Here is a 26,637-nt window from a genome sequence, read left to right as displayed (position 1 = left end):
TCATAATCAGTAAATACCAGCTTATTTTTATCCTCTTATCATCACGACACAGCCACTGGTAATGAATTAATCCGAACGATGAACCATAAAACACATTAAAAATATGTAATCTAGTTTCAAAATTAAAAAATAAAAATGTATCTAATGTAGGGGAGACCATAAATTCATGAGGGAACCTGAGCAATTTAAACAAATAAACAAACAAAAAAACTGTATGGAGTATCTTTTGTTTTCTTTATTTGGTGCTTTAAATTTCTACTTCCTTAGCAATAATATGCTGTTTTGGGTGCATTATGAAATGATAAATTGTTATTATTGCCTAACTGCTTTTGCACACATGTATCAAATTAAAAGTAACCCACACTGATAGTAAATAGAAAATATTCATCAGCAATCGCTTTAAAAATGTTTTTTTTTTTCCCCTGCAAGCCAAAAGCCAACTCTATTTTTGATTGTTTTGGATTTTGAATCTAAATTTGTGACAGAGAGATGCTACAATTCATCTGAGTTTGTGTGTAAATAACACACATTTAAACAATAGGAGCATAAAAACAACCAAAATAAGAATGAGTAATGTAAAAAAAATAAAAAAAAATAAAGGTAGAAAAAACTAAAAGGAATATATTATATTACAGCATACAGGGAGTGCAGAATTATTAGGCAAATGAGTATTTTGTCCACATCATCCTCTTCATGCATGTTGTCTTACTCCAAGCTGTATAGGCTCGAAAGCCTACTACCAATTAAGCATATTAGGTGATGTGCATCGCTGTAATGAGAAGGGGTGTGGTCTAATGACATCAACACCCTATATCAGGTGTGCATAATTATTAGGCAACGTCCTTTCCTTTGGCAAAATGGGTCAAAAGAAGGACTTGACAGGCTCAGAAAAGTAAAAAATAGTGAGATATCTTGCAGAGGGATGCAGCAGTCTCAAAATTGCAAAGCTTCTGAAGCGTGATCATCGAACAATCAAGCGTTTCATTCAAAATAGTCAACAGGGTCGCAAGAAGCGTGTGGAAAAACCAAGGCGCAAAATAACTGCCCATGAACTGAGAAAAGTCAAGCGTGCAGCTGCCAAGATGCCACTTGCCACCAGTTTGGCCATATTTCAGAGCTGCAACATCACTGGAGTGCCCAAAAGCACAAGGTGTGCAATACTCAGAGACATGGCCAAGGTAAGAAAGGCTGAAAGACGACCACCACTGAACAAGACACACAAGCTGAAACGTCAAGACTGGGCCAAGAAATATCTCAAGACTGATTTTTCTAAGGTTTTATGGACTGATGAAATGAGAGTGAGTCTTGATGGGCCAGATGGATGGGCCCGTGGCTGGATTGGTAAAGGGCAGAGAGCTCCAGTCCGACTCAGACGCCAGCAAGGTGGAGGTGGAGTACTGGTTTGGGCTGGTATCATCAAAGATGAGCTTGTGGGGCCTTTTCGGGTTGAGGATGGAGTCAAGCTCAACTCCCAGTCCTACTGCCAGTTTCTGGAAGACACCTTCTTCAAGCAGTGGTACAGGAAGAAGTCTGCATCCTTCAAGAAAAACATGATTGTCATGCAGGACAATGCTCCATCACACGCGTCCAAGTACTCCACAGCGTGGCTGGCAAGAAAGGGTATAAAAGAAGAAAAACTAATGACATGGCCTCCTTGTTCACCTGATCTGAACCCCATTGAGAACCTGTGGTCCATCATCAAATGTGAGATTTACAAAGAGGGACAACAGTACACCTCTCTGAACAGTGTCTGGGAGGCTGTGGTTGCTGCTGCACGCAATGTTGATGGTGAACAGATCAAAACACTGACAGAATCCATGGATGGCAGGCTTTTGAGTGTCCTTGCAAAGAAAGGTGGCTATATTGGTCGCTGATTTGTTTTTGTTTTGTCTTTGAATGTCAGAAATGTATATTTGTGAATGTGGAGATGTTATATTGGTTTCACTGGTAAAAATAAATAATTGAAATGGGTATATATTTGTTTTTTGTTAAGTTGCCTAATAATTATGCACAGTAATAGTCACCTGCACACACAGATATCCCCCTAAAATAGCTAAAACTAAAAACAAACTAAAAACTACTTCCAAAAACATTCAGCTTTGATATTAATGAGTTTTTTGGGTTCACTGAGAACATGGTTGTTGTTCAATAATAAAATTATTCCTCAAAAATACAACTTGCCTAATAATTCTGCACTCCCTGTAAAGGTCAGCAGTTCTTTCACCCATTGTCCATTATACTTAAAAAAGACCTTATGAGTCACATCTGTGGGCAGATTACTCCAGAGATTTGTTCCATTAAAAAAAAAGAAAAAGAAGAAAGCATATGTAAATATAGTGAGCAGAGTTCAACAAACAAATGAATAAAAATAAGATAATAAAAATAAGTGAAAGTCCACAGTCTCAAAGTTGGATGTCCATTTTCCCAATGTTTTCTGATTTTTATTGTTTGAAATTCTCAGAGAGCAGGGTATTTGTTCCACTTCACATATTTCCTGAATTATTTTTAACCTTTCAAAGACTTAACAAAGAATATCCAAAAACAACAATTTTCTTGGTCAATGGGCTTTTTATTTGTTTGTTTAACCGGCACAGATAATAACTGAACTTGACACTGCAGGATAGTTCACATGTTCTCTGATGACTACTAATTAACAACTTTTTAAATTTCTGAAAAGAAACTCCTTCGCCTTCAAAAGTGTTAAAAGATCACTCCCAGGTTCTTCGGAAAGGGTTCTAAGGAGATCCATATTAGTATCTTTCAGGCCGTCCAGTAAGCCCTTTAGAGAAGTCATGGTTTTGTTTCCCAGCAGCACATTAATCTGAAAATCATTTGTACAGCATTTACTAAACCTAAGGGAGCAAAACCAAAAGGCTAGGCTGGACCTCAGAGGGACCTCACATGACCTAAATAAGCAGCTAATGAGCATCCATCCTATTTGGAAAGCTTCTAAAAATAAATAAATAAATGATTTTTTTCAAGCATCTTCCATTCCAATAAAGGCAACAAGCTAACTTAAAGCAAATCCAAATTCAACATTACAGACCACTGACCGCCTTTCTAAGGACAGTTTATGTTCTGTCTATTTTCTCACCACTGCACAGAACGAAAACAGTTCCACATCAATGCAACCCAGCGAGTCTGAATGAAAAGGGCCAACTTCCCCTCAGCATTTCATTCAACACAACAGTGCTCAACTTGACTGACTGGATACACAAACAGCAACTACATACAGAAGAAAATTGTTTTAACTGAAAGCTGTGTTCCTCGAGAGAGACAGACTGTGGAGCAGTGACTCATTTTTCCATCAGCAGCTGCCTTCTTGATTCTCTGATATTCTTCTGATAAATGATGAACACGCTGTTTCTATAACCCTTGGAAAAGAGGCGGTCCCAGAGATGAAGTCACCTCCACATACACGCCACACAGTCATAGGCTCAGACCTGCATTTACCACACTCATAGTGCTGAACACCCTCATAGTATTTATAGGCATGTAATAATAATTATAATAATAATAATAATTATAATAATAATAATAATAATAATTATAATTATTATAATTATTATTATTATTATTATTACTACATTTTTACAGCATGTAAATAGCATACAAAGTGCTTCACAACTTTTTGAAAATCCACACAAAGACACATCCCAACCTACAGTATATAAATTCATACCTGTTTACAGAGTCTCAGCGGTGATTAAAAAATTGACTACAATTTTAAATATGGGGACTGTTTTCAATACTTGGATAAAAGTCCTTAGCGGCCGATGACTTCCTTAAGTCTAGACTCCATGGACATAAGTGTTTGGATGTTCAGTCAGGCTGTCTTCAGTTAGTGTTCGTTTACGAGTATCTTTGCCTTCGGTTTTATGTTCAGTAACTGAAAAGCATGTGCTCCTGGCTGAGAACAGGTGACTGACTTGGCCAATGAAGATTGTTTTGCAATGAGAAATTCTTTGGTTGTTTTTGCAATATACTTTGGTATATACATTGTCACAAACACTAGTAACTTTGCTTCCACCGTATCTGAGAGCTGATGTGGCATGCTTCTGTTCTCAAGTGTTTCCTTTCCTCCTAACTGCATGTTCTTATATGCATATTCTCTTGTTCATACTGGTTGGGACAAAGGCTGTGAGAATCTCAGAGTAGTTGCTTCGAGAAAATTAGATAGACTAATTTAAAGAGAGGTATATTCAGTGACTGAGGCCATTAGGAAAGTATTTACCAATGTCATAAAGTAAGGGGGGCATGGGTTTGTCCCCCCTCCAATAGGCTTCTATACAACCAAATTTCTGAGGAAATAAGAACAAGAGGAGTCACCCCATGCTGGCACTACACGCCTATCTTGTGTGGCAGCTCTACCACTTACAGGTATTTGAGAAAGTGTGTGAACAGCTGAATAAAACAAACCCAACATTAGAAACACTCATTCTTGTTCTTTCTCTGACACACACAGTCTGATTCATGGACATCCCTGAAAAATGTGTGGCAGGCAACAAACAAAGCAGCTGATGAGTATTTACCCCAAACTAAACAGTGGCCAGTGCATTATTACTCACAGATGTATTTCAGTTATTCTTGTGTCATCTGATTACCTTAAACAAAACAAAACAAAAAAAATTCTGTGATGCGTGTTGTCCTGTTATATTCTTATTTTTCCCCGACAGGAAGAAAAGCTGGGCACTGTACTGCAGTATCGCAGACATTTCATAAGTATGACCCAGGGCAATGCAGGGAAACCATTAAATAAGCAAAGGACAGACTGTTGCTAACCTCTAATCGTTACAGCGTGTAACAGTAAGGAAGTCATCTATCAACTTTTGTCAGCTATGCATTCCTCAACGGTCAATAAGGAGCAGTTCGTAACACTGGACCGAGCCAAATGAGAACATGAGAACATGAGAACACGACGCAGTGCATACGCTGCATACTTGTCACTTTCCTTTTTCTTTTCTTTTTTCTTTCATTATTGCGCTGTTAGGTGTTGTGATACAATCAGTTTCATCACTTCCTTTCTAGTCTTCTCCACTTTTTTGTCCTGTAGCCTCTCAGACTTATCTGCCCGTCCTCCTTCTCTCTCCATCGTTCTCCGCTCGGATGAAATCGGCTTACGTCGAGCGAGCGGAGCACTCTGTTTCATCAACTCAACTTCCCCATTAAAGGACCGACCTCTCACAAAACTACTATTTAAGGGAAAAAAATACACACATGTGTGGGGGTGGAGAGGGTTTGCTGGGTGCGTGTTTGTGTGCGTGCATGTGCGTGTACATATACCTACATGCACACATGCGCGAGCATGGCAATACAGGAAATGATCCACCCCACCCAAGGGCTGGCAGATAATTTCACTGTGTCATGAAGCCAGTCCCTGTGTGCAAGTCATTTCCTCTGAGGCACCGTTACTGCTGCTACTGCAGCTCTATATTCGTCAGGCGGTGAGAGACAATGAAAAACACATAATGGATGCATAGTAGCAGTGTCCAAAATTAGCTCAATGAATCAACAGCAAAAATCCAACAACCAAGCATATTTTCATATAATAAATCGTCTTTTTGTGTCACATTGTAAATTTGATTTAGTCCATATTGTATGTATAATAAAAAAGATGACTACAAATTTTGAAACAAAAAGTATTTTAAATATAACATATTTATCAGAAGTTAATCAGATACTGCCCGAGTACAAGTCTTGATCACAAAATTCTGCTGATTGATGTTTTTAAAGTAAATCTCTTAGATTAGTCTTTGCCGTTTAGTGGGGGTTTATTAGGGATCGTGCCTGGCAGGTACTGGTATAAGTGTGTGTGTGTGTGTGTGTGTGTGTGTGTGTGTGTGTGTGTGTGTGTGTGTGTGTTACACTCCTGATTTGTTTGAAAAAACACTTTCAGAGTAACCAAACATAATTTCTTGGCACTTTTGATGTGTTCCATTTGTCTTGGAAGTCGGATGTCAGAGTGACATTACCATCGAGATGAGTCTGTTTAAATAGTAACATGATGTAGCAAACAAACAAACAAAAATAAAAGAAGCAGGATTTATTTTGCCCCTTAGCAAGGTGGAGCCACTGATGCATTACTAACAACACAACAGCATAGTGCTTGTTTATTGCACAGCTACACAACGTTCACAGATAGAACCCAGTCAATGCTTTGCATATGGCTTATTTATTTGGAGTCACAAACACACTGCAGTGGTGGCACGGATTTTGCACTTTTACTACCACTTGTGTTCACAGCCGCACAGCCCCCATTAAGTTGGGGTTGGTGGAGCGGCTCCAACTTTCCGCGTTGAAAATTCCAACTTCATCTCGGAAATTCCAACTTCCAACTTCAACTGGAATGCACCATCGGCCACTGATTCATTCCCATGATGTAAGTGTTCACTGAGGCCACTCTAATTCGGCTTTATAGAATTCTTTTACCATTTTTAAATCCAAAACAAAATATGACACCATATGAGGCTGATGTACAGGAAGACAATCCCATTGATTTTATTTTAAAAGTCATGGCTGCCATTGCAGATAGCCCCTGCCATTCCCTACCAGCTTGTTCACCTTTCACTGTTGGTGCTTTGCACACTCTCTCTCGATCACTGTACAGATTGACTCTGTATTCTAGACTGCAGCTGGCGATAGAGTCTCTCTGGCAGGCCACTCTAACCAGAATCTGAAACTGCTGGAGACATGCGACAAGCTCACACCATTGTTAACCGGATAAACATTAGTAATACTAGTCTGCAGCGTCAAACCCCAAGAGCCTCACTGGAGATGCGCCTATTGTTCAATTATAGATTTGTCACAAATTTAAATTCTTCAACAAAACTGTCAGAAAGCATAATTTTCTTGCATACGATACTTTTATGATAACGGCAGTTGCCAGAGCATGCAGGCTGAAATCTGTTAGTTTCTGTTAACAAATCAAGTAAGTGCATTTAGGGTACTGTGTGCATAGCTTATGTCATTTTCAAAGGCGAAAGAACAGCCCACAAAACCACGGCAGGCTCCGTGAAGTGACTTACAATCAGTCCTGCCGGCTATCTATGATAAAACAAGCAGCACTGCTCAGCATTTTCCACCAGAGACGGACACACGCCTGAGAAGGCCACACATGCAGCAAATGTACGTGAGATGCATCCTCTTTCCTGTCCATGCAATGAAAGCAAACATGCACAATACATCTTCAAAGTAAGCAGAATGTAAGTGTCATTCACAAGTTCAGAAATTAACTGCCAGTAACCTGTCACCTATTGTCAAAGTGAAACGGCTCAAACAGAAGACTGGACAGAGAAAGCTCTACACCCAAGGCAGCACACCGTAAAAGATCGAATGGAGAAGGAATTCAGTTTTGCAGATTTCCAACTTTGGACATGAAAAAGTTGACAAAAGCTGTTTGCTGACAGTTGCCACGAGAAATGCAAAGTAAACACTGGTAACGCTTGGACTGGCTGCAGGCACGTAGCAAACATTCCCCATTTACAAGCTGGACCTCATGGTGATATATTTTTCTTATCCTTGTCCTTTCTGTATCCCTCCTTTAAATAAGATGAATCAAGTGTGGGGGAGGTACAAATAAATGTTACCATGGTGATGATGAGAGGCTCCACAGTGAGAGAGTGATATTATGTTGGTAGACACGCATTTGGTTTATTTTATTTTATTTTGTTTGCTAATTGCACCAGTCCACTTCAAAATGCTTTCCTGAACCATATTTATAGTAATTTTTACACTGCAGGATTAGCAGTAACCTCAAAGGTCATGCATAATAAGCCATTTAGTGCATTGGAGTTACACAAGGGAAATGACTGCAAATCGCTCTTTCAATTAACTTCCATTACTGTAAAAAATAAATAAATAAAATAAAATAAATGTAAATGCAAAGGCGACTCTGGAAGTCTGTGGAAGCAGCATTTCATGAATATTAAATAAGTGGTTAAGTCTCTGGGGGAACGAAGCTGCATCAATAGTTTTAACTTCAATGAATTTGAGACAATAAACAATAAACAGGTAAATATATAACCTTAATAATAATGACAGTCACTAAGACCACAAAATACTGACAATACTCGTTCCTCATTCCTTTAAAATGTGACATAAACTGCCATTTCTGGTCTTCATTTAGTCGTCCCCCCCGCCTTAAAACAGGAATGTGTTTTAAGTCCAATACACAGGCCTAGAAACCAGTCAGCAACCTCCTACCAGCCACCAATAACAAAGGCAGTTTGTTTGTTCCCCAACTTTTTGGCAAATGGTTACTGTCTCTGCAATATCATTTGCTAAAGCTCTGATAAGGGTCCTGAAGACGGTTCAGTCACACACAGCAGGGTCGCTTGAAAACAAAATGTGTATATCCTGACTGACTAGCAAGTGGTTGCTTGAGAAAAAAGGTCGCAAAGAGGGTGATGCACCAAAAACATCCTTGCAACTCCTTTGGTCACTAGGAGATTGCCACAGTAGCCCCAGTTATAGAAATAAAGCATAACTTTTACTGTGAAGGTGAACAGTCTCCATTCGGTTTACATTACTGTTGTTGTTGTCGTCGTTGTCGTCAACAAATGTAATCACAAAGAGGTTTTTGGTGCAGCACCCTCTTTGCCAGCAATTTCTCCTAGCAACATCTAGTAGCCAATGGGATTATTGACTGGCCTCTAGGGCTATGTTACTGATGCCTTGCAGTCACTTAGTTATTTTTAATATTTACTGCATTTAAAATCATACATGTTTATTTTTTACATTCATGATTTTGGAAGTTTTGGTCCTCTGTATATCTGGATATATAGCCCTTTTGGATAACTAATGTAGTGTTGGCTTCACTTAAATTAAAGTGAATGTTTATTTCTGTAATAATGAATGTGAATAATTACAGATTATCCAGTCAGTTTCTTTAGCACACTTTGATATATAGTAGGCTACACTTCCTTGTAGAGTTATTAACATCCTTACAGTCTCCTTGAGCTGATAGGAGTATCTTCCCAGTCAGGCTTATCAGTATGAATTGCTATATATCTATTAGATGGCTCTTTATCTTTGCTATACTGTAATCCAGCCCGTGGGTTATGGCCCGTCGCATAGCAACTCCTGCAAAATACAAAGAGCTGAGACTGGTTGAAGTCGCAGGAGGCAGGCATTTTATAAGAGCGCCGTTTTGGCACATTCTATTCTTCTCCCTTTTTATTTACCCAACCTGCCGCTGACAGAGCGGTTGTTCTCCCCTCGCCTGCTTCCATTCTTTATCACCCTATAAAAAGCCACGTGGATCCACCAGTCAAGAATGCAATGATGTTAACCTGAAAGAAGCTAAAAGCAGAAAAGGAATAGCCCTAACTATTAAAAGTCACAACCTCCCTCTGGTCCACTTTTAGTCCACTCCCCCCCAACACTCTCCCTCTCCTCATAACCGTCTCATCACTAGGCATGTGGAACAGAAAACAAGCAGCACTGCTCTGAGCTTTAAAAGGATTGAGCAGAAAGTTGATGTTTTGATAGAATTCCAGCAGTTTTAAAAATAGTTGTGTGGATAAATGGTGGGCTGGCCAGCCGGGCAGAGCGAGGGGACCTTGCCAGGCAGAGCCCATAAACTCTTCGAGAAAGACAACAGCAGGAATCCTGGGTTCACAAATAGCACAGCTAATGTCTCCACTGGGAATAACAATTACTTCTTGCTCCTGAATTTGACATATTTTTGTCTCATGCTCCTGCGCCCTCCCCACGCTTTATTATTAAGTACACTGAGGAATGTGCCAGGAAAAAAGGGGCAAGGGAAGACTGCTTGCACATAAAAACTTAATCTCAAATCTTATAATAATGATGTTCTGTCAACCCGCCATTCTGCTGTTTGACATTTAAAGTCATGTTCTATCCATTGAGCACAAAGACTGCATTTGTGCAAAGCACACTTCATTTTTGCAGCAACCTGTCACAATTCATACTAAAATGTTGTTTTTACTGACAATTAACCCAAGGATTACATCAAGCCTCCCCTGGTTAATGGCTACCATTTTCCGGCAAACTGTTGGGCCTCAAGTCTCTGAAAAAAATTCCTCTAATTAAGCAATCCAAGAGGGAAACCGAACCCTTTCCTTAGAATTCAGAAATTCCTTTATTTTAAGTCTATTGCCACAGACTGTATAAAAGATAGACATAGTTTCTTAGTTTAAGAAGTGAAGCCAACCTAGAAGTTTCCTTAACCTGCATTCCTTTTAATGCCAGCAGGATGTGATGCCTGCAGTTGCAAAAATTACTTACAAAAAACTATAAGTAGTAAATGTTTTGTGTCATACTGAGTAAAATGTTCTCTGGCTAACAGCTTTCGACAGTCAAAGCCACCACTCATTCAGCACATCTGGTTTGAGCAGGAAACAGCAGGATGGCAACAGTGAAAAAATGCTCTTCAGAAGCTAACCGGTGACAACAAGGTGGCTATTTCCATATGTTCTCACATTTATAAAATGCTTTTCTTGCCAGGGCTCGCAAAATCGCTAGCCCGACGTCCCGGGGCTAGCGATTTTTCCAGTCGGGCTACCAAAATCTATCTCTGCCCTGCCCGTCGGGCTATCGTAGGAAGGGAAAATATATGTCAATGCTTTTGCATTCTTTCGGAAATTTCGTTTGAATTTGCTTGTTTTTTTTGCTTTCACTTTGCAATCGCGCGAACTGTGTATAGAGAGCGACAGTACTGATTGGTGAGTGACGATAATTTGCGCACCAATTCCTCTGACGTCGTCTTATCAATCGTTAGCTTACTATGCAAACATGACAAGTGAAATCTCCCGCAGCAAGCTTAAACATGTGAGAGGTTGATCGCGCAGAGAATCGCTGAGCGTTAAGTGAGTGCGTGTGTGTAAAAGCAGCAGGATATATATTTTAGTTCTGCTGAGCCAAATAAGACAGGTCAGGGTGAAGAAGTGACAGCCAAAGAAAAGGTTACCACAAAACGGAAAAGTTATGACAAATCAGACTATAAGGCAAAAAATAAAGTGCAACTTTATGGTTTCATGGACAAAAGAATTTCTGTGGCTGCAATATGACAAGCTAAATAATAAACAGGGGTGCACATAAGTGGTCTGCAGGTGCATTAGTTGTCAAAATAAAAAAAGGCGCACAAGATAAGAAGTTGCAACGCGTGTTTGCGTACATAAGATTTTCTGGAGGAGGACAGACATTTGTTTAGAACTCTTAAAGATGTCGAAGAAGCTCCTTTAAGCAATTACTTTGGTGTTCCTCCACCTCCAAAGAAATGTCAGAAGGACTCCGAACCACAAAAGAAGCGCGTATTCTCGGAAAAGTAGTTGCAGGAGGTGAGCTGGCTTCAAACAAATGATGAACGCACAGAGATGTGGTGCGGAATGTGCCGTGAAAATCCCACTCTAGCAGACAAAAACAGTGCATTTTATATGGACGCAAACACGCGTTGCAACTTCTTATCTGGTGCGCGTCTTTTATTTTGACAGCAAATGCGCACATGCGGACCACTTATGTGCACCCGTGTAAATAACATAATGTTCTGCCGGGTGTGTTGTTGGTTTTCCCTCGATTTCTGAGTCGACAAGCGCCTTTGTTACTGGGACCAGTAATTTTAAGAAAGACCCCCATTAGAACCCATGAGAAATGCAAGAAATGCATTATTGCTCAGTCTGCAATATCTTTCCCAGAACAAACACCGATTGCAAATAACATACTAAAAATAAACCTGAAAAATCTGTTTAGAACAGCGTACTATGTTGCAAAGAGTGAACTACCACTGGCAAAATTTAGCAGTCTTTGCAAACTTCAAAAAGCAAATGGCCTAGATCTTGGTTCCACTTGCCTCTTACCCGTGACTTCAGTGGAAATTTCAAATTCAGGATCTGACACAGGCTGATTCATGTTCTACACAGTTCTTACAAGTTCATAGAAATTTCTGTTCAATTAGAACCAAGTATTTGAGTTGATGATTGTAATTTTTATACAATGTTGTAATTTGTGTTTCAACAATTTTTTTGATTAATGTTTTGTTTCCGTTACAATATTATACATTAAAGTATAATATTGTAACGGAAACAAAACAGGAAACAAAACATCAATCAAAAAATTGCTCTCTTTTTTATTCGGGCTACTTAAATTTATTTTGGGCTACCAAAAACTGAAGAGTCCCTGCCCGAAGGGCTACCAGGGATTTTGAAATTTTGCGAGCCCTGCTTGCCTTATTGACCTCTTTAGGCTACAAGTTACATTCTAGCTGTGCATAAAGTGTGTTATTCTATACATTTCAAGTACTTAATCTACTACACACCCACAGCCAAACCATACATGTGTTTGGACTGCGGAAGGAAGCAGGGTTCAAATGAGGCGAGTTGCCCGTGCTAACCACTGCACAACCATACCACCCAATATGGGGCAAATTTAAATTACAACACACACACACACACACAAACAAAACAAAAACATAGCACTAAGATGACATCATTAGGCTAGGATTTTGTTTCGATCCTTTGGCATGTCTATGAGTACATTTGTATATAAATATTTTTAGTATAGACACAATCCATTTCAATTATAACTGCCAGCTTCAACACAAACACTCCCGGTCTAAACTCGAGTGCGAACATACGAATGTCCTTGTTTGTGTTTATTAAAGGCAGTGAACTCACTGACAATCTGTAGCGGTTTGGTAATGAGCTGTATAGCTCTATTGTTGCTGCTGGCTACACACAATGCAGGCTGTGTGTTGCTAAGATCAACTGAATAAATGTTGTTTGCTTGTGAAAATGGACACTAATGCGTATCTATGAGTGCCCGAGCCTGTGCTTAAGCATGTGTGCATGACAGAAAGTTTGTGTATGCGTGTAGGAGGCTGTGTTTCACCAGCAGGTTGTGATGGAATGATAAGGCTGAGGCCAGATGGATTGTGCGTTATGCGTGGGAGCCTCCTGTTCTCTTCTCTGCTCTTCTCACTCACACCCTCAGTTGAAACTAAAAATATACCAAGACTCAGGTATTAAACTCCTCAATGCTCGCGCCACCGGGGGAAGATTTCGCACAGCATGACAACAAAGTCAACAACAGGATTGTTGCCGTCACTGTTAACCACAGAGCCATTTGCATAACTGAGTTCATGACCTTTACAGTTTTGATCGGTGTGGGAACTAAAAGTTCTTCAAAAGTTAAGTCTTCCTGCAGAGCAGTAAGATTCAAAAACTATGCAGGAAGGTCACAGAACCTGAGTGCTACATTATAACCAAATCCTACTTTAAGTTAAAATATCAACCACAGTCTTTATGTCTAGACAAAAACAGCAAAGAGATTAAGGTGAAATCTCTGTGTGCATACATGAGAACCCTACACCACCGTAAACACATCAATATCTCAGATTTCAGCTTTGCTTCTAGTCCAAATGTCATATTAAGGAGAAGTCTGGTTTATTTCAACCTGGCAGACTTCTAAATATTGTGTCTGGAAGAGTCATGTTAACTTTATATTCTCTGTTGTGGCGACTGAGGGAAATGTGGACTCAAAAAATATGAGAAAACTGGCATGCTGGCCCAATCACTACCAGTGTCTTTTGTTATGTGTGTGTGTGTGAGGCTGACTGAGTGTGGCCATAGTGTCAAAGTCCTTCCAATTCTGGTTTAGAGTAGGCTCAAAGTCCACAGAAGAAGAGCCAAATCACATGGATGATGACACAGGGAAGACAAAAACGCAGGAAAACAACACAAAGTTCCTGTAACACAACACAACTCAGGAAACTAGTACTGTTTCCTGCCCTCATGTTTGATGCAAAGAGGGGGGTCATTCCAATGCCACGATTGGAAAATCTCCATGTAAATTTTGAGAAAGTCAATTCTTGTGCTTGCATTCTTCCTCATTCTAAAATTTCTTCTCACATCCCTGTTGGACAGCTCCTGACTCATATCTTGTTCCATTTGTCTGAGGCATTATATAACATGAAATCAAGGTGCTGAGAATTAGGTGTTTATTAATGTGTGGGTATTTTAATGTGTGGACTTTGATTTTTGTTCAGTTAGTAATTAATTTTTTACAGCTGGCTAAGGAAAAGCAAAATGAACACTCGAGATTTATCAGAATTTATTTAAGTAACGTAATACAAAATATAAGTGTTTGCATGAACTGCCTGCAAGTAGTTACAGAAAAACAGGTGATGGCTGTCCAAGATTAGCTCTAATCTTTTCGACTTGAGAGCAGCCGCTTCACTAGAGATTTTCTCAAAAATGTGTCCAACAAACTGTAACACTGAAAAACAAGAGCAGGGGCACAAATGTGATCATTAATTAACTACAGCACTGTGGGCAAAGATCCATCTTTAAATATGATCTGGCATCAACTGCAAAGAACATATTATATATAGTCATAGACTTCTGATGTTAAGGGAAATGACTGTGTCACTTTTTATCAACTCTCCGTTGTAGTATTTCTTGCACTAATGTTGCAATTTAGCTTAAAAACACAGTCTGACTCAACCCACTGCCTGCTTTGATGAACCGCTGTTTACAGTGGTTTCAAAATGGTCACACTGGGCATATCATATCTGAACTGCAAGTGAAAAAAAAAATAACTGTTTGAAATTGTATATGGGACACCATATAGGCAAAAAGCAATATACCTGTGATAGGGCAACACTGAGAAGTGAACATCAATACACAGATGTATAAAGTTGTATTCAAAATACATGCTGTGCAACACAAAACAATTTTTCCAAAATCTTAACTTGCTGCCAAATGTAGAGCAACCCATTGAGTGTCCAATGTATAGGAAACAGCAAATGAGGAAACAAGGAGGTTCATTTTGGACAAAAGTTCATTCTTGGCCAGGTTGGGTAACTTCCTGGGGTTCTCAGAGTGTAGCTGACAGGAAACCACCTGTCTGACACGTAAATCTTTAACAACCAGCATCATATTACTTTAATCACCAAAATTAATGAGATGCAACATGTCAATTAGTTAGCTTTATTAGTGTAAAAAACACAGGTGTTGGTTTTTGCCCTTATTTTGTTTTTGTGCTAAGCTACTATCTATGGTATTAATGATCTCTGCAGGTAAACATGCAACATCGACAACCAGCCAAACATCCCTGTTGTAATGCAAGACATACACATTATAATTAAGTAGAGGACCCCTCTACTCCCCGATTTGCGCCTGCAGACATCCCACGGTGGCAGCAAGCCAGCAGAGACCAGAGTGTGTCCTTGCAAGATGAGCTTTGTGGTTAAAAACCACGCCTAACAATCAGAACTCAACTACCAGACGACCCAGTTCCCTACATCAATATTTGTTCTACTCCTGAGTTATTTTTTAAGTTTATGGAAATCCCCTGTAAAGGCATATGCTTTTAAGTTCAGCAACTAGATGATGTTTGCTAAGCCAATGAATAAATAATCAGAATTAAAATACTGACCTAAATAAATACATTTTTAAATTTCCCCTACTCTTTTTCTTTCTTACAGGCCTTAAGTGTTTTTTTATTTCCAAAAAAAGCCTCTGGTGGGCCATGTATGGCTTTAATAAACAAGGAAAACCCTTATCATGTTTCCTAGCTCTGACCACTAAAGGAGACCAGGAGCTGCATAACTGAAGTGAAGGTTGACATTTTGAGACTGCTGAGGGTTTGCACACCCAGAAGACGCCGGGTCTTCTTCACTGGAGTGGAGCGAAAAACCAAAAAAAGACCATGGAGAGGCCCGGCCGACTCACCAGAGGTGGTGTGGAGCCGAGAGACCGGCTTGTTTTGAAGGAAAAAAAAATTGGCTGGGGCCACCATCCCCAGTGCCTTATAAGGCAGTGTTTCTATCCAGCTAGCACACTGAAGCCGGGTCTGGTCTGCTGCTGCTGTTTGCCTGAGAGCAACTCAACTACACTCCAGAGAAGAAGCCAAAACTCAGGTTGACAAAGAGGGGATATCATTAATCCCAATAGCTACAGAGGAAGAAAGTCTAGTGTAGGTGAGAAGTGGAGTGACAATAAGTTAAAGGGGAGGGGAAGAAAGAAAAAAGCTGAAGAAAATGGGAGATGGGAGATGCTCAATGAGAAGAAAAAAAAATTAATGGAAAAAAACAAAACAAAATGAAGCATATACGAGTAGGAAATGGGAGAGAATAAAAGGGCGTGAATAACCAGTACTAAGCAAACGAGACAGCATATGTATTAAAAGGCTTTCCCAACTAATGCTGAATAAAAAGAGCATCACTCCAAATGATCTTAAAAGAAATGGACAGGGATTGCCCCCCAGAGATAAACTGGAAGGCATCATACAAGCTTTTAGCTCTATTTCCCATATCATTCACACATAAGTGCTGTGCATTAAGTTATCTGCACGCCCTGGGCCTGCAAAAGTATGAAAACACAGTTAACATACCTGCAGTGTGTTTAACAAGCCTGAGGGGAGGGGCTGAGAGAAAAGTAGGGCCAGGGAAAAGAGATAAGGCTAGAAAGCGAATGGGTAAAGTGCAGGCAGGACAGAAGTCTATGGAACTTTGAGCCCCATGTATGGCTGCCAACTATTTACTCAGTGAGGTCATTTCCTTTAGGACAGCAGAAACTTGAGTGATTTGCAAATAACCTGTCCATATTTTAGTTTTGTCTTTTTCTTTAATTCCGGAAAAGGCCTCATCTTGTGCTTGCTCCTTAACAATCACTGCCTGTACTTGGAGCTGCCAAGTTAAGTCCTGCACTTCAGTCAGCAGTGGTGTCCTGCCAAATAACGATCCCTACCGTTTGCACAAGGGGAAGGTTGCTGAGACTTAAGGTTACGCTTGATCGAGTGATGATAGAGGCAATATAGTGATCTACAGTTTATATAACCACAGAGTGGTTAACGCATCATTTAAGTATTATTTTTTTCCCCTGGCTGTTCTGTGGCTGGATTTACAGATAGCAGCAGCTCTGCTCCCTCTCATCACAAGAGTTGAAGATTGACTAAGGAAGGTGACTGAGTTTCCCTGACAGATGCTGCACATTCCTCCACGTCAGTTTTCCTTATCCTAAGGGAAGCCTGCCCACTGCTCCTTAAATGCATTACCTTCATGATCACTTAAAAAAGAAAAGGAAAGGAAAAAAAAGCACAAACCTGAAATTAATTACCGAGTTTCCTTCACTAAGCTGTTAGTGAGAAGAATAAATAAAGGGTCCACACAATGTGGCTCCCTCTGGTACCGTTGCCATGCCACAATAACAGGGGATTTGTGATTCATTATTTACCAAATATGAGCCTGTGAGCAATTATGTAGGCACTTTAAGTATGCATGTTTTTCCTTCACCTGCAATGCAAACCCCCCCCCCAAAAACCCAAACAAAAACAAGACATATCTTAGCATTTATTGTTTGTGTGCATGCGTGTGTCTGAACACACCGAGCAGCAAAACTTCTTGATCCCAGCGACAGCACCGAGGCTGCTAAAAATGGAAAACCGCAGCCTGTTCTCTCCTACGCATGCTTCCCACTCAACTTTTGTCTCAAACACTCAACACCTCTCTCTCCCCAGCTCATGTGCAGGAAGTAAACACCACCGGTGGTCAAGTTATGCCGAATTCTTCCTCAGGACTTGACCAGGATTGCCTCAAGTTGTATGGAGGGGGGCGGGAGAACCCCAGGGGAAGGGATGTATGGGGAAGGGGGGGTGGGCTGAGTCAGAAGGGGCCCATTAAAAGGGGTGAGGTGATGCTTTTTAAGATAGAGCTGACAGTGTGTTTGCACTCTGTCACATCCAGTTAGGGGCCCCAGAAATTCAAACACCACCCTCTAACTTTAAAGCTAAAGTAGGCAACATCACACAATGTTGGCTAAAAGTTACAGTTAATAGGTCTGAAAATAGCTTGGGATTCCAGCTTTCCTAGGGTCCAGAAAATAACCGAGATCTAAATTTATTTTGGGAGAACAGAGCTGATCTAAATTGTCGGGAGACCTCTTTTCCCATTTAAGCCCAAAGTCGTGATATACACTGGTGTAATGGAAGGATTTTTCCACTGCCTTATGCAACGTTAGGTCATCACAAAACTTAAAGACAGACACATTTAAACAGTTTAAATTCTAATACATCAGTCCTTTGCCAAGTTAGAAAGCAAGAGTTATTTGATTGTATCAATAGCAACAATTGCAAACGCTATCCTTATTTGCCTCAACATCCATTACTTCTGGGCCATCGTCCATACCCTGACAATCACTGAACTGCTAAAGAAATCACCAGATGTGGGTGGTTAATGAAAGGTCTGCAATCAGGCAAGTCCATCGTCTGTTGGTCCAAAAAAAAAAAAAAAAATCTTTCAATTGTACGTCACATAAGCGGCTGTACAAACAGGTCTGACTCAGCCCCGCACAGGGTAAACACAGGGACCTGAGACATCGTTCACAATCTCATAACTTCTGACCACTTTACCTCTGAGGAAAAAAATTCAGGGAATGCACCGTCTCACTCCCCTCTCCCGAGGAAAGAAAAATAGAAATGGTTGCCAGGCTGTATGTGAATAAGAACCAGCGTGTTGATATAACAGCACACGGACAACCAGATTAAACAAAGATTACTGGTATGATTTTTTTAAGGGAAGATAAACAAGAGTATGCAGATGCTACTGTGCTGATATTACACAGCATGTTCAAATTTCCTTTTTTTATTGTTAGTTATGTGGAATCTGCGGTGTGAACTTCTTCTGGCTTCTGAAGTGGGGTGTGCTGGGAAAACTTCGAGAACCAATAGATCAATAGCCGAACTGGAACATTGCCCCATATTGCTCAACAAAAAGGCACTGACATTTATACCACAAGGGTTTTGGATTATCACAGAAAATAAGCTCTGTGGCAAATTGAAAGTTTATGATATTTATATTTTTCTTTTCTTCAAATGGAAAAATCTCCATAAACTTGCACCAATATGACCACCACGAAGCAACTGTGTTTGCTGTGATGGCATTGAAATCCAAAAACAACTTATGTGGTCTTACTCAACCACTTCCTCTTGTGGTGCCACTTTGGCACTTATTAAAAGAACAAAGCTAAAGCAAATAAAGAAGTAGTCACCCAACCTGAAGAAAAAGAAAAAGCTTGCAAGGGGAAAAAGGAGATCAGACAAATGACACATTATTAGAAATGAACAGGGAGACTTTTGCAGATATCACCTGAGGGAGATATTAAACCACAAATACCCAAATCAGTTGGCATTAAATGATGGTTACCCTGTCAGCTCCCAAGTGGTCAAAGTCCGAGAAAAGTCTGATTATCCCAAAGAGAAAACAGCAAGCGAGTGGTTGTCATGGTCAAACTACACAGATTATTTCCAGCAGTAAGAACACATCTGGCTTGGACAATCTCCCATTGTTTGCTACATCTGAGAAAAAGCTCTTTTGGACAATGACCAGACATGACTCTTCCCATGCTACATTCATGTATGTATAAACACACGCAGAGGCTATGTTAAATTTGAGGCCAATATTCAAATGGAGGGGTAAGATAGCTGTCAGAGAAAGACAAACAGATGATAGATTTGACATGCCTCTCAATTCTAATCAAACGCAATGCTGTATGTAAGCACCAGAGCGTACTAAAATCCCACCCTACAAAACAGAAATATTCAAATCAAAATGATCTCCAGTCAGAATCTAATAGCAGCTGCTGAGAGTACAATAAACTAAACATACTCACTGTTTTACCTCTTTAAAGTTAGTTTTTCTCCTTCAGCTACAAAGATATCATGAAACGAATCTTCAATGATTTTCATCATTACTACTACTACGGGACAAAACTCCAGTTTCCAGAAGACTATATTAATTAACTGTAAAATTAATTAATTAAATTAATGAATTAAGCTGATGGGCAAATATAGAGAACCAATTTAGGCAATATCCAGAAACAAAAAAAAGTAAACCATTATCACATTGTTCGTGACACTGACATGATATAAACTAACACTTCCAATAACTTATATATTTGTTTTCCTTAATACTATTGCTCGTTTATTATCTTGTCACTTTTTTATATTTGGGAGGTCAAAGGGGAAAAACAAATGGAAGATAAATACAATTTAAATAATAATTAAGTGGAACTTCAGATAAAATCTACATATTTACCTGAGTGGTTGAAACAGTAGGAGATATGCAGTTTTACAACTCCATACTAATTGTTTTTTTCTCATTAAAATACATAAATGTTAGGTGGTACAGGAGTATGAGACAAATTTTCATATTTTCTTCTACTTAAATTTTTTTTATTTAATTCTAAACAATGTTATTATATATATTTTCTGATATTAATTGCTGCCAATATGGTTTATTGGATTTTTGGCAGACTGGGTCCTCCATAGCCAACATCCTATTTACATACCACTGTAGGAAGACTGCAATGGTTCTGTGGTTACATGTGGGACTGATAGGACTACAGTGGCTTTGTGGGCCCATATGTTATCTAAAAATATTAGTCTCCATGAAAACACCCAGGGGAGCTATCTCAAGTAGTTAATCCTAATCTGTAGACAGGCCTCAAAGAGCCCCAAACTGCTCTGTCTGCACCCAGATTTAACTATTAATCAGGCCTGTCTACAGTGTCTCCACCAGGCGATAACACTTAAATCATAAACTGCACGGTTTTAACATGAAAAGGTGTTTAAATGCAATTAGCTCACCTGAGGGCGTGCATGCGTGCCTAGCCATTCAGCGAACAGACAACATCATTAATAACCTATGAAGTGGATCCCACTTGACTCACCAGTAAACTTTCCAGGTTTATGGCAGATCTGGGGTCTCTGATCATGTCCTCCAGCTTCTTCAGCCGGGTTTCCATCCTCCTCTCGGCGCCCAGCGACATGACTGCGCCGTCGTTGGTGGTTAAAAGTTGGGTTTTAAAAACTAATGAAGAGGCTTTTCCAAACTGTTTGAGTTTACATGTGAACCCTCTTTGTTCCTGGCTAATGGCCGCAGGCCTGGCGGAGCAGCCTTTGGGCTCCCAGCCCACCCAAATCGCTTCCAACAGGAATGGTGTGCACAACGAGGAGAAAATATTCCCAATGCTTCCAAAAACATAAAACTTGCCAAGTGAGAGGGGGGCGTCAGTTAGCAAACCCGCCCGGCTTTAAGCTAGGAATGACGACTTGAACTATCACCTCTCGTTAAGTGGAAGATGCATTTTTTAAACTTGGCGATAAAGTTTGAATTTACCAGCAACAGGCAGCAAAGCAGGGCGTTTTTTCTTTGCCCCCTTTTTACTCCCCTTTCCTTCTGGGTTTCGACCGCTTGGGTTTTTTTATTTTTTTCTTCCTGGACTTGCTATCTTTAGGAGGGAAAAAATCCGCTTCGTTTCACCCCATTCAACAACGCTTTAGCCCGTTAGAAGTGGAGTTTATCCTCGGTGCTGCCACAAGTCCTCCGAACGGGTAATAACGTCTGTTCTCCCGCGCTGAATTTTTAATAAGCACTCGCTCGCCTCTTCCTGGATTTCTTCTCGCATTTTCGCATTTGTCCTCCTCGCTTCAAGACGTGGACGCCAAAAAAAACATAAGTTTCTCTCGCAGAGAAAACTCATCCAGCAGCTGAATTCCTCACCGTACACTCACATCTACACACCAACACACACACGGAGGCTGTACTCTCGCACTCTCCGCCCCCTGACATCGACACACACACACCGAGGACTCAATTACCCATAATCCACCAATCCTGCCCTCCAACCTGGATATCGCTTAAGATAAATTTCTCGTGTAATCTTTTAATATCAAAAACTTTAACTCTTCTCTTTAGTAAGTCAAAAGTATCCATTCTTTGTGTAGTTCATAACTGTAATAAGTTTATATTTTTAGCAATAAGTACGAGCAAGACAACCACAAAGATGATCAAAAGAAAGTACACTCTTTTCAAATTCTAAGGTTTTATATAATAAAAATAACTAGCTCATCTGAGATTTTAGAATTTGGCAATACAGCTTCAGATGAGCTGGGAAATATGACATATTACACCATGCCTTTATTTATTTAGCACAAAATAAGCTGAAACACAATACAATATACTACTTAGGGGAATTCCTAGTGCTGTCACAGAAGCTGTCTTTGCAAAGAGTGAATAAGATAAGATGACAAATTAATTTTTAAAGTAATCCAGTCTGCATTTTAGGACATTATATCTTCTATCTGAAGGTGACAGTCCACACTCAAGATGGAGGATATGTAACAAGTCTGGCAGAATACAGGTTTCTCATAAATGAATTGGATGGAGAGGTCCTCAGTTTACCTCATGGTGGAAATTTTGCCAGGACAGAAAGACTGCCATGCCGCGCAGATATGTCATACTTTGTGATGCACTCCAATACATTGTTTTCTGGAAAGCACCGAACACCGTTAGTTGGCATAACAAAAAGATATTAAAAATAATTCGATGCCTGATGCCGATAATCAAATCCACTTGATTATTTTGAGCACCTCTATAAAAGCAGAAGTTTTATAGAGGACTCAGTTACCATGTTAAATGTTAAAGTTGACAACACGATTAGAAAAACACTGAACAAATGTGCCTTGTTTGCAGAGTTGCTCATGAACAAATCACAAGACCTCTGGAACAATGTCCTTTGGACAGACAAGACCAAAGTGGAGATGTTTGGCCATAATGCACAAACACCTCATACCAACTGTCAGCATGGTGGTGGAGAGCTTGTGATTTGGGCTTGTTTTGCAGCCACAGAATCTGGGCACTTTGCCATGAGTCAACCATGATCTCCTCTGGATAGAGTCAAATGTGAGGCCTGACAGCTAAATTTTAGCTTAAACTGTGTCAATGATCCCAAGCACACGAACAAATCTACAAGAGAGTGACTGACCACAAAAAGAATGAAGGTGTTGCAATGGGCCAGTCAAAGTCCAGACCACAGCCTGACTGAAATGCTGAAGTGGAGCCTTAAGAGAGCTGTGACTAAACAAAGCTCAGTGAACTGAAACAAAAATGTAAAGAGTGACGAAAATTTCTCCACAATGATGTGAGATTGACCCTAAACATGCTTCTACGAGCTATTGAATCATGGGGTGTACTTAGTTTAGTCACACACTGCTTATGCAATTTGGCAGAGCTTTACTTAAATAAAAATGCTGTATAATATAATATAAAAACACAGATAAATAATAAATATTGGTAAAAAAAAGAAAGTATACCCTTAAAATTCAACGGGACATAAAAAAACGTACTCCTTACCAGGTCTTAAAATTACAATAGCACTTCTAATTAGAGTTTAACTTTAAAAAGCACTTGAATATATTATTTATAGCAGAATTAATTTGATGATCAGTTTTTCAATATCAGTTATTATAATAAGTCTGAGTGTTTGCATTATTATATTTAAAGAAATAAAGAGGCAATCGAACCACCAATGTACCTTCACCTTGCTCAAACTAAATGTCACAATAAAGTTTTTTCCACTCTCTGTTGCATGCGTATGTGTGCAATTTCCCATACAGTAACAGTAGCAGGAAGTGATGCTTTTTAGATTTTCTTTATTTGGAACAGTCAGTTTGCATGACAGTGTCAAAGACAGGCGAGCAGATAAACACACAAGCGCCACCTACAGAAACAGGAATGTTTCTTGGAAACAGCACTCATACCAGCAGATTTATTGTCTGTTTGACAGGGGATGTCTGGGAAATGCAGTCCAAAATAACAGCAACGATACAGGCTCAAAATGATCTACTTCTTGTTTTAATAAGCTTGTCTCATCACTCACAGTAAAGCACTAGGCTAAGATGTGCCATCCTGAGACCCTTGTGCTTCTTTGTAAATGTTATTGAATCATAACTCCATGCCGTTTCACTTGTACTAAACATAGATCTCAGTTATTTTGACCACATTTTAAGTGGCTCACACTCACCTGAATATGACAGTCATAAACACACAGGCAGTTTTTAGTTGATATAGGTGGTGTTTATGTGTAAAGGTGCAGACTATTTAAGGATATTTCAAGTAATGTTATAAATTGAATAAGAATTACCACTTACTGTTATTTTGATGATAGGATGTGAAAGACATGATGCACACTAAACTGAAATATTCCCAAAGCAGCAATCAGACGTAAGCTGCATTCAAGCTGGCTGTACTCATCTCTGAGAGATTCTCAGTAAACTTCACACTAGCAAATGTATTCATCAGGGCAGAATTGAACTCGAAACGTGGGATTCAGGAAAATAACAATTAAAGATGTGCATGGAGTGAAATTAGTCTCAAAAGGTAGATAGCTGTGTACAATGATTTGTCTGTAAATTCTGAATACCCACAAAACCACACACAAATCCAAAGCAATTTGAACACAGATTGTACAAACATGCATATCAAAACTGGAATAAAAAGTGACAATTTAAGCACACATTTTCACATTTAGCTTCACATATCTAATCATCTTTGCTTTCAAAAGGCAAATCAAGAATTGTTAACGCATACATAAATTCCCTTAAATGCACAGATCACGTAACATGTCATATGATGCTCATCTGCAAACATCCTGAGGCTAATTTCACTACATATATGTGTAGTTGTTACATGAATGTTTACATATGGAAATAGCTATCAAATGAGCTTTGTTATCAGCTGTGTGGGATGGCCAGACTTTACCTGTGGTTGCTAGGATTACCTCTTTGTTTTGCAGCTGCATCATCTTAATAAAGAGCTTTAAATTCCTATAGGAACTGGGCACTATTGGTTTGTGTTGTGTTATTGACAGTGTGCTGCCCGAGAATGAAGCAGCTATATGTTTTGATTTTTTTATTTACACACATTTATTTCTTGTTGTCACAGGTCAAAAAACTCAACTAAAGCATGAAGGTCTATTGATACGGGACAGCGGTTAGTATATTTATTATTACACACATAAGATAACTTGGAGTGGAGTTATGACTCTCAAATTATCCTCAATTGCATTATTTGGACTATGACAAAAATATTCCCCTTTCCACTGAAGTGGGTGTAGACTTCAGTGACAATGCAATTTCCAACTGGATAAGAAGTACACAGTACATAAAAATGATCACACAACACAGGTCACTTGTTTTAAAGAAACAGTTCACTTAGTCATTGATGTGAACAGGCGCTTTAATCACACTTAAAGAGTTTACTTCTCAAAGTCAGAGACACAAAAGTGGCCTAGTATCAGCATAGTTGTTTACTTGTTACACAAACTCCGCCATATGCAGCCAAGCAAACACAGAATAGGACAGATGTCATAAAAATTGCAGAACTAGGACCAAAATGCAGACTCAAAGACAGAAGGAAAAATAGAAAAGCAAGCCTTTATCTTGGCTGATTCAAAGTCAGAACACAAAAATCCACAGGCAAAAGGCAAACTGAATCCAAAGCAGGGAGGGAACTCACTGGGAGGCTGAACAGACCCTGAGAGGAAGGCGGAGGGGAAGATACCACTATTTATATATGAAAGGGTAATCAAGGAACAGCACACAGGAGGGTAACAAGACACAGATGATAAGAATCAAGGACAATGAGACAGCAAAAATGACACACAAAACACAGAAGATGACTATAAAGGCTAACAAAGTAAAACAGGAACATGAATAAACACGACATCGGGGAGAAAAGACAGAGGAGGATGAGATAGGAAACATTAAAGATACAAAATAAACTAACATAAACTAGAACTATGAATTAAAGGTTCAACATATCTGTAAATAACGAACAAAGAATCAAACAGAGAACATCTTAAATAAACAATTCAGTATCCCAAAACGCATACACAGTGACATAATATTTATATTATATTGATATCATAACTCTGTTTCTACACTCATTTTATACGAGTGCTTGTTGTTTGTTGTATATCTGCTGCTATGACAATTTAACTTCCCTCTGGGATTCTTGAAGTTTCTCTGATTATGATTAGATATTAAAGTCACCGGGTGGCTGAGATTTGTGTCTTCATTACCATTAATTAAGATATTTCCACCATGAAATGTAGAAAAAAACAAAATGGGTGCCTAAAATTTCACCCAAAAGCAAAATTTTGGGGACGACACACTTTATCTGTGCCCCCAGTTATTAAATGAATTTAGACAGTTATATAAATAATATTTTAGCTGTAATCATTACATAAGTGATGAGAATAATATAAGTATAACAATGTATTGTCTATAACAAAAATATCATTTTATATGGGGTGTTCATGTTATTTTGTCCAGGGGATGATAAACAATGCCCAATCACTAAGCAAAAAACAGATAACACAAAATTGTTAATATTATGATACATTTTAAAATTCTTGTCACTGCTTGTTTACTTTTACTTCTATGGGAAAATCAAACTTTTTATTTTTCTATTTATTTAATTTAATTTTATTGTACCTCCGGGCCTAGTGAGTCAGTCATTACTTACAGAAACCATAAGATGGCGCTAGAGACCACTGAATCTACAATTCACGTGCGCATCGGCGAGCATCAGGAAGCCAGACTGATTTAAAAGACATAAAGAAACCACTTAAAAACAATTGGAGTATTTAGAAAATCTGTATATTTCTTTAACATATAATATCACATGTGCAGAGTTTAGGAAGCAACACTTTATCTTTTATGAATAGATGTCATAATTATCATTACTAAAGCATCATCTGTTAGATAATTGCCTGTAAGTTCTCTTTACTGAACTAATTCTTGTTGCACTCTCCTTTTTTAAAATCAACCATATACTGC

General features: G+C 39.2%; 1 protein-coding gene across 3 annotated transcripts in view; it reads right to left on the bottom strand.

Moving 5' to 3' along the window:
- The window catches only part of rock2a (rho-associated, coiled-coil containing protein kinase 2a), a 46,552-nt gene extending 24,992 nt beyond the window's left edge, over nucleotides 1–21,560 (bottom strand). For all 3 annotated transcript variants that reach the window (XM_084914004.1, XM_084914005.1, XM_084914003.1), the window contains exon 1: nucleotides 20,685–21,560. In XM_084914004.1, coding sequence (XP_084770130.1) covers nucleotides 20,685–20,783 — 99 coding nt within the window. In that variant the 5' untranslated portion in view covers nucleotides 20,784–21,560. The remainder of the gene's footprint in view (nucleotides 1–20,684) is intronic.
- Nucleotides 21,561–26,637: the final 5,077 nt, after the last annotated feature.

Source organism: Perissodus microlepis, chromosome 19, assembly GCF_051167445.1.
Source record: "Perissodus microlepis isolate ML-2025 ecotype Zambia chromosome 19, ASM5116744v1, whole genome shotgun sequence".
In the NCBI taxonomy this organism is placed as follows: domain Eukaryota; kingdom Metazoa; phylum Chordata; class Actinopteri; order Cichliformes; family Cichlidae; genus Perissodus; species Perissodus microlepis.
This window is presented reverse-complemented; position numbering and strand designations above follow the sequence as displayed.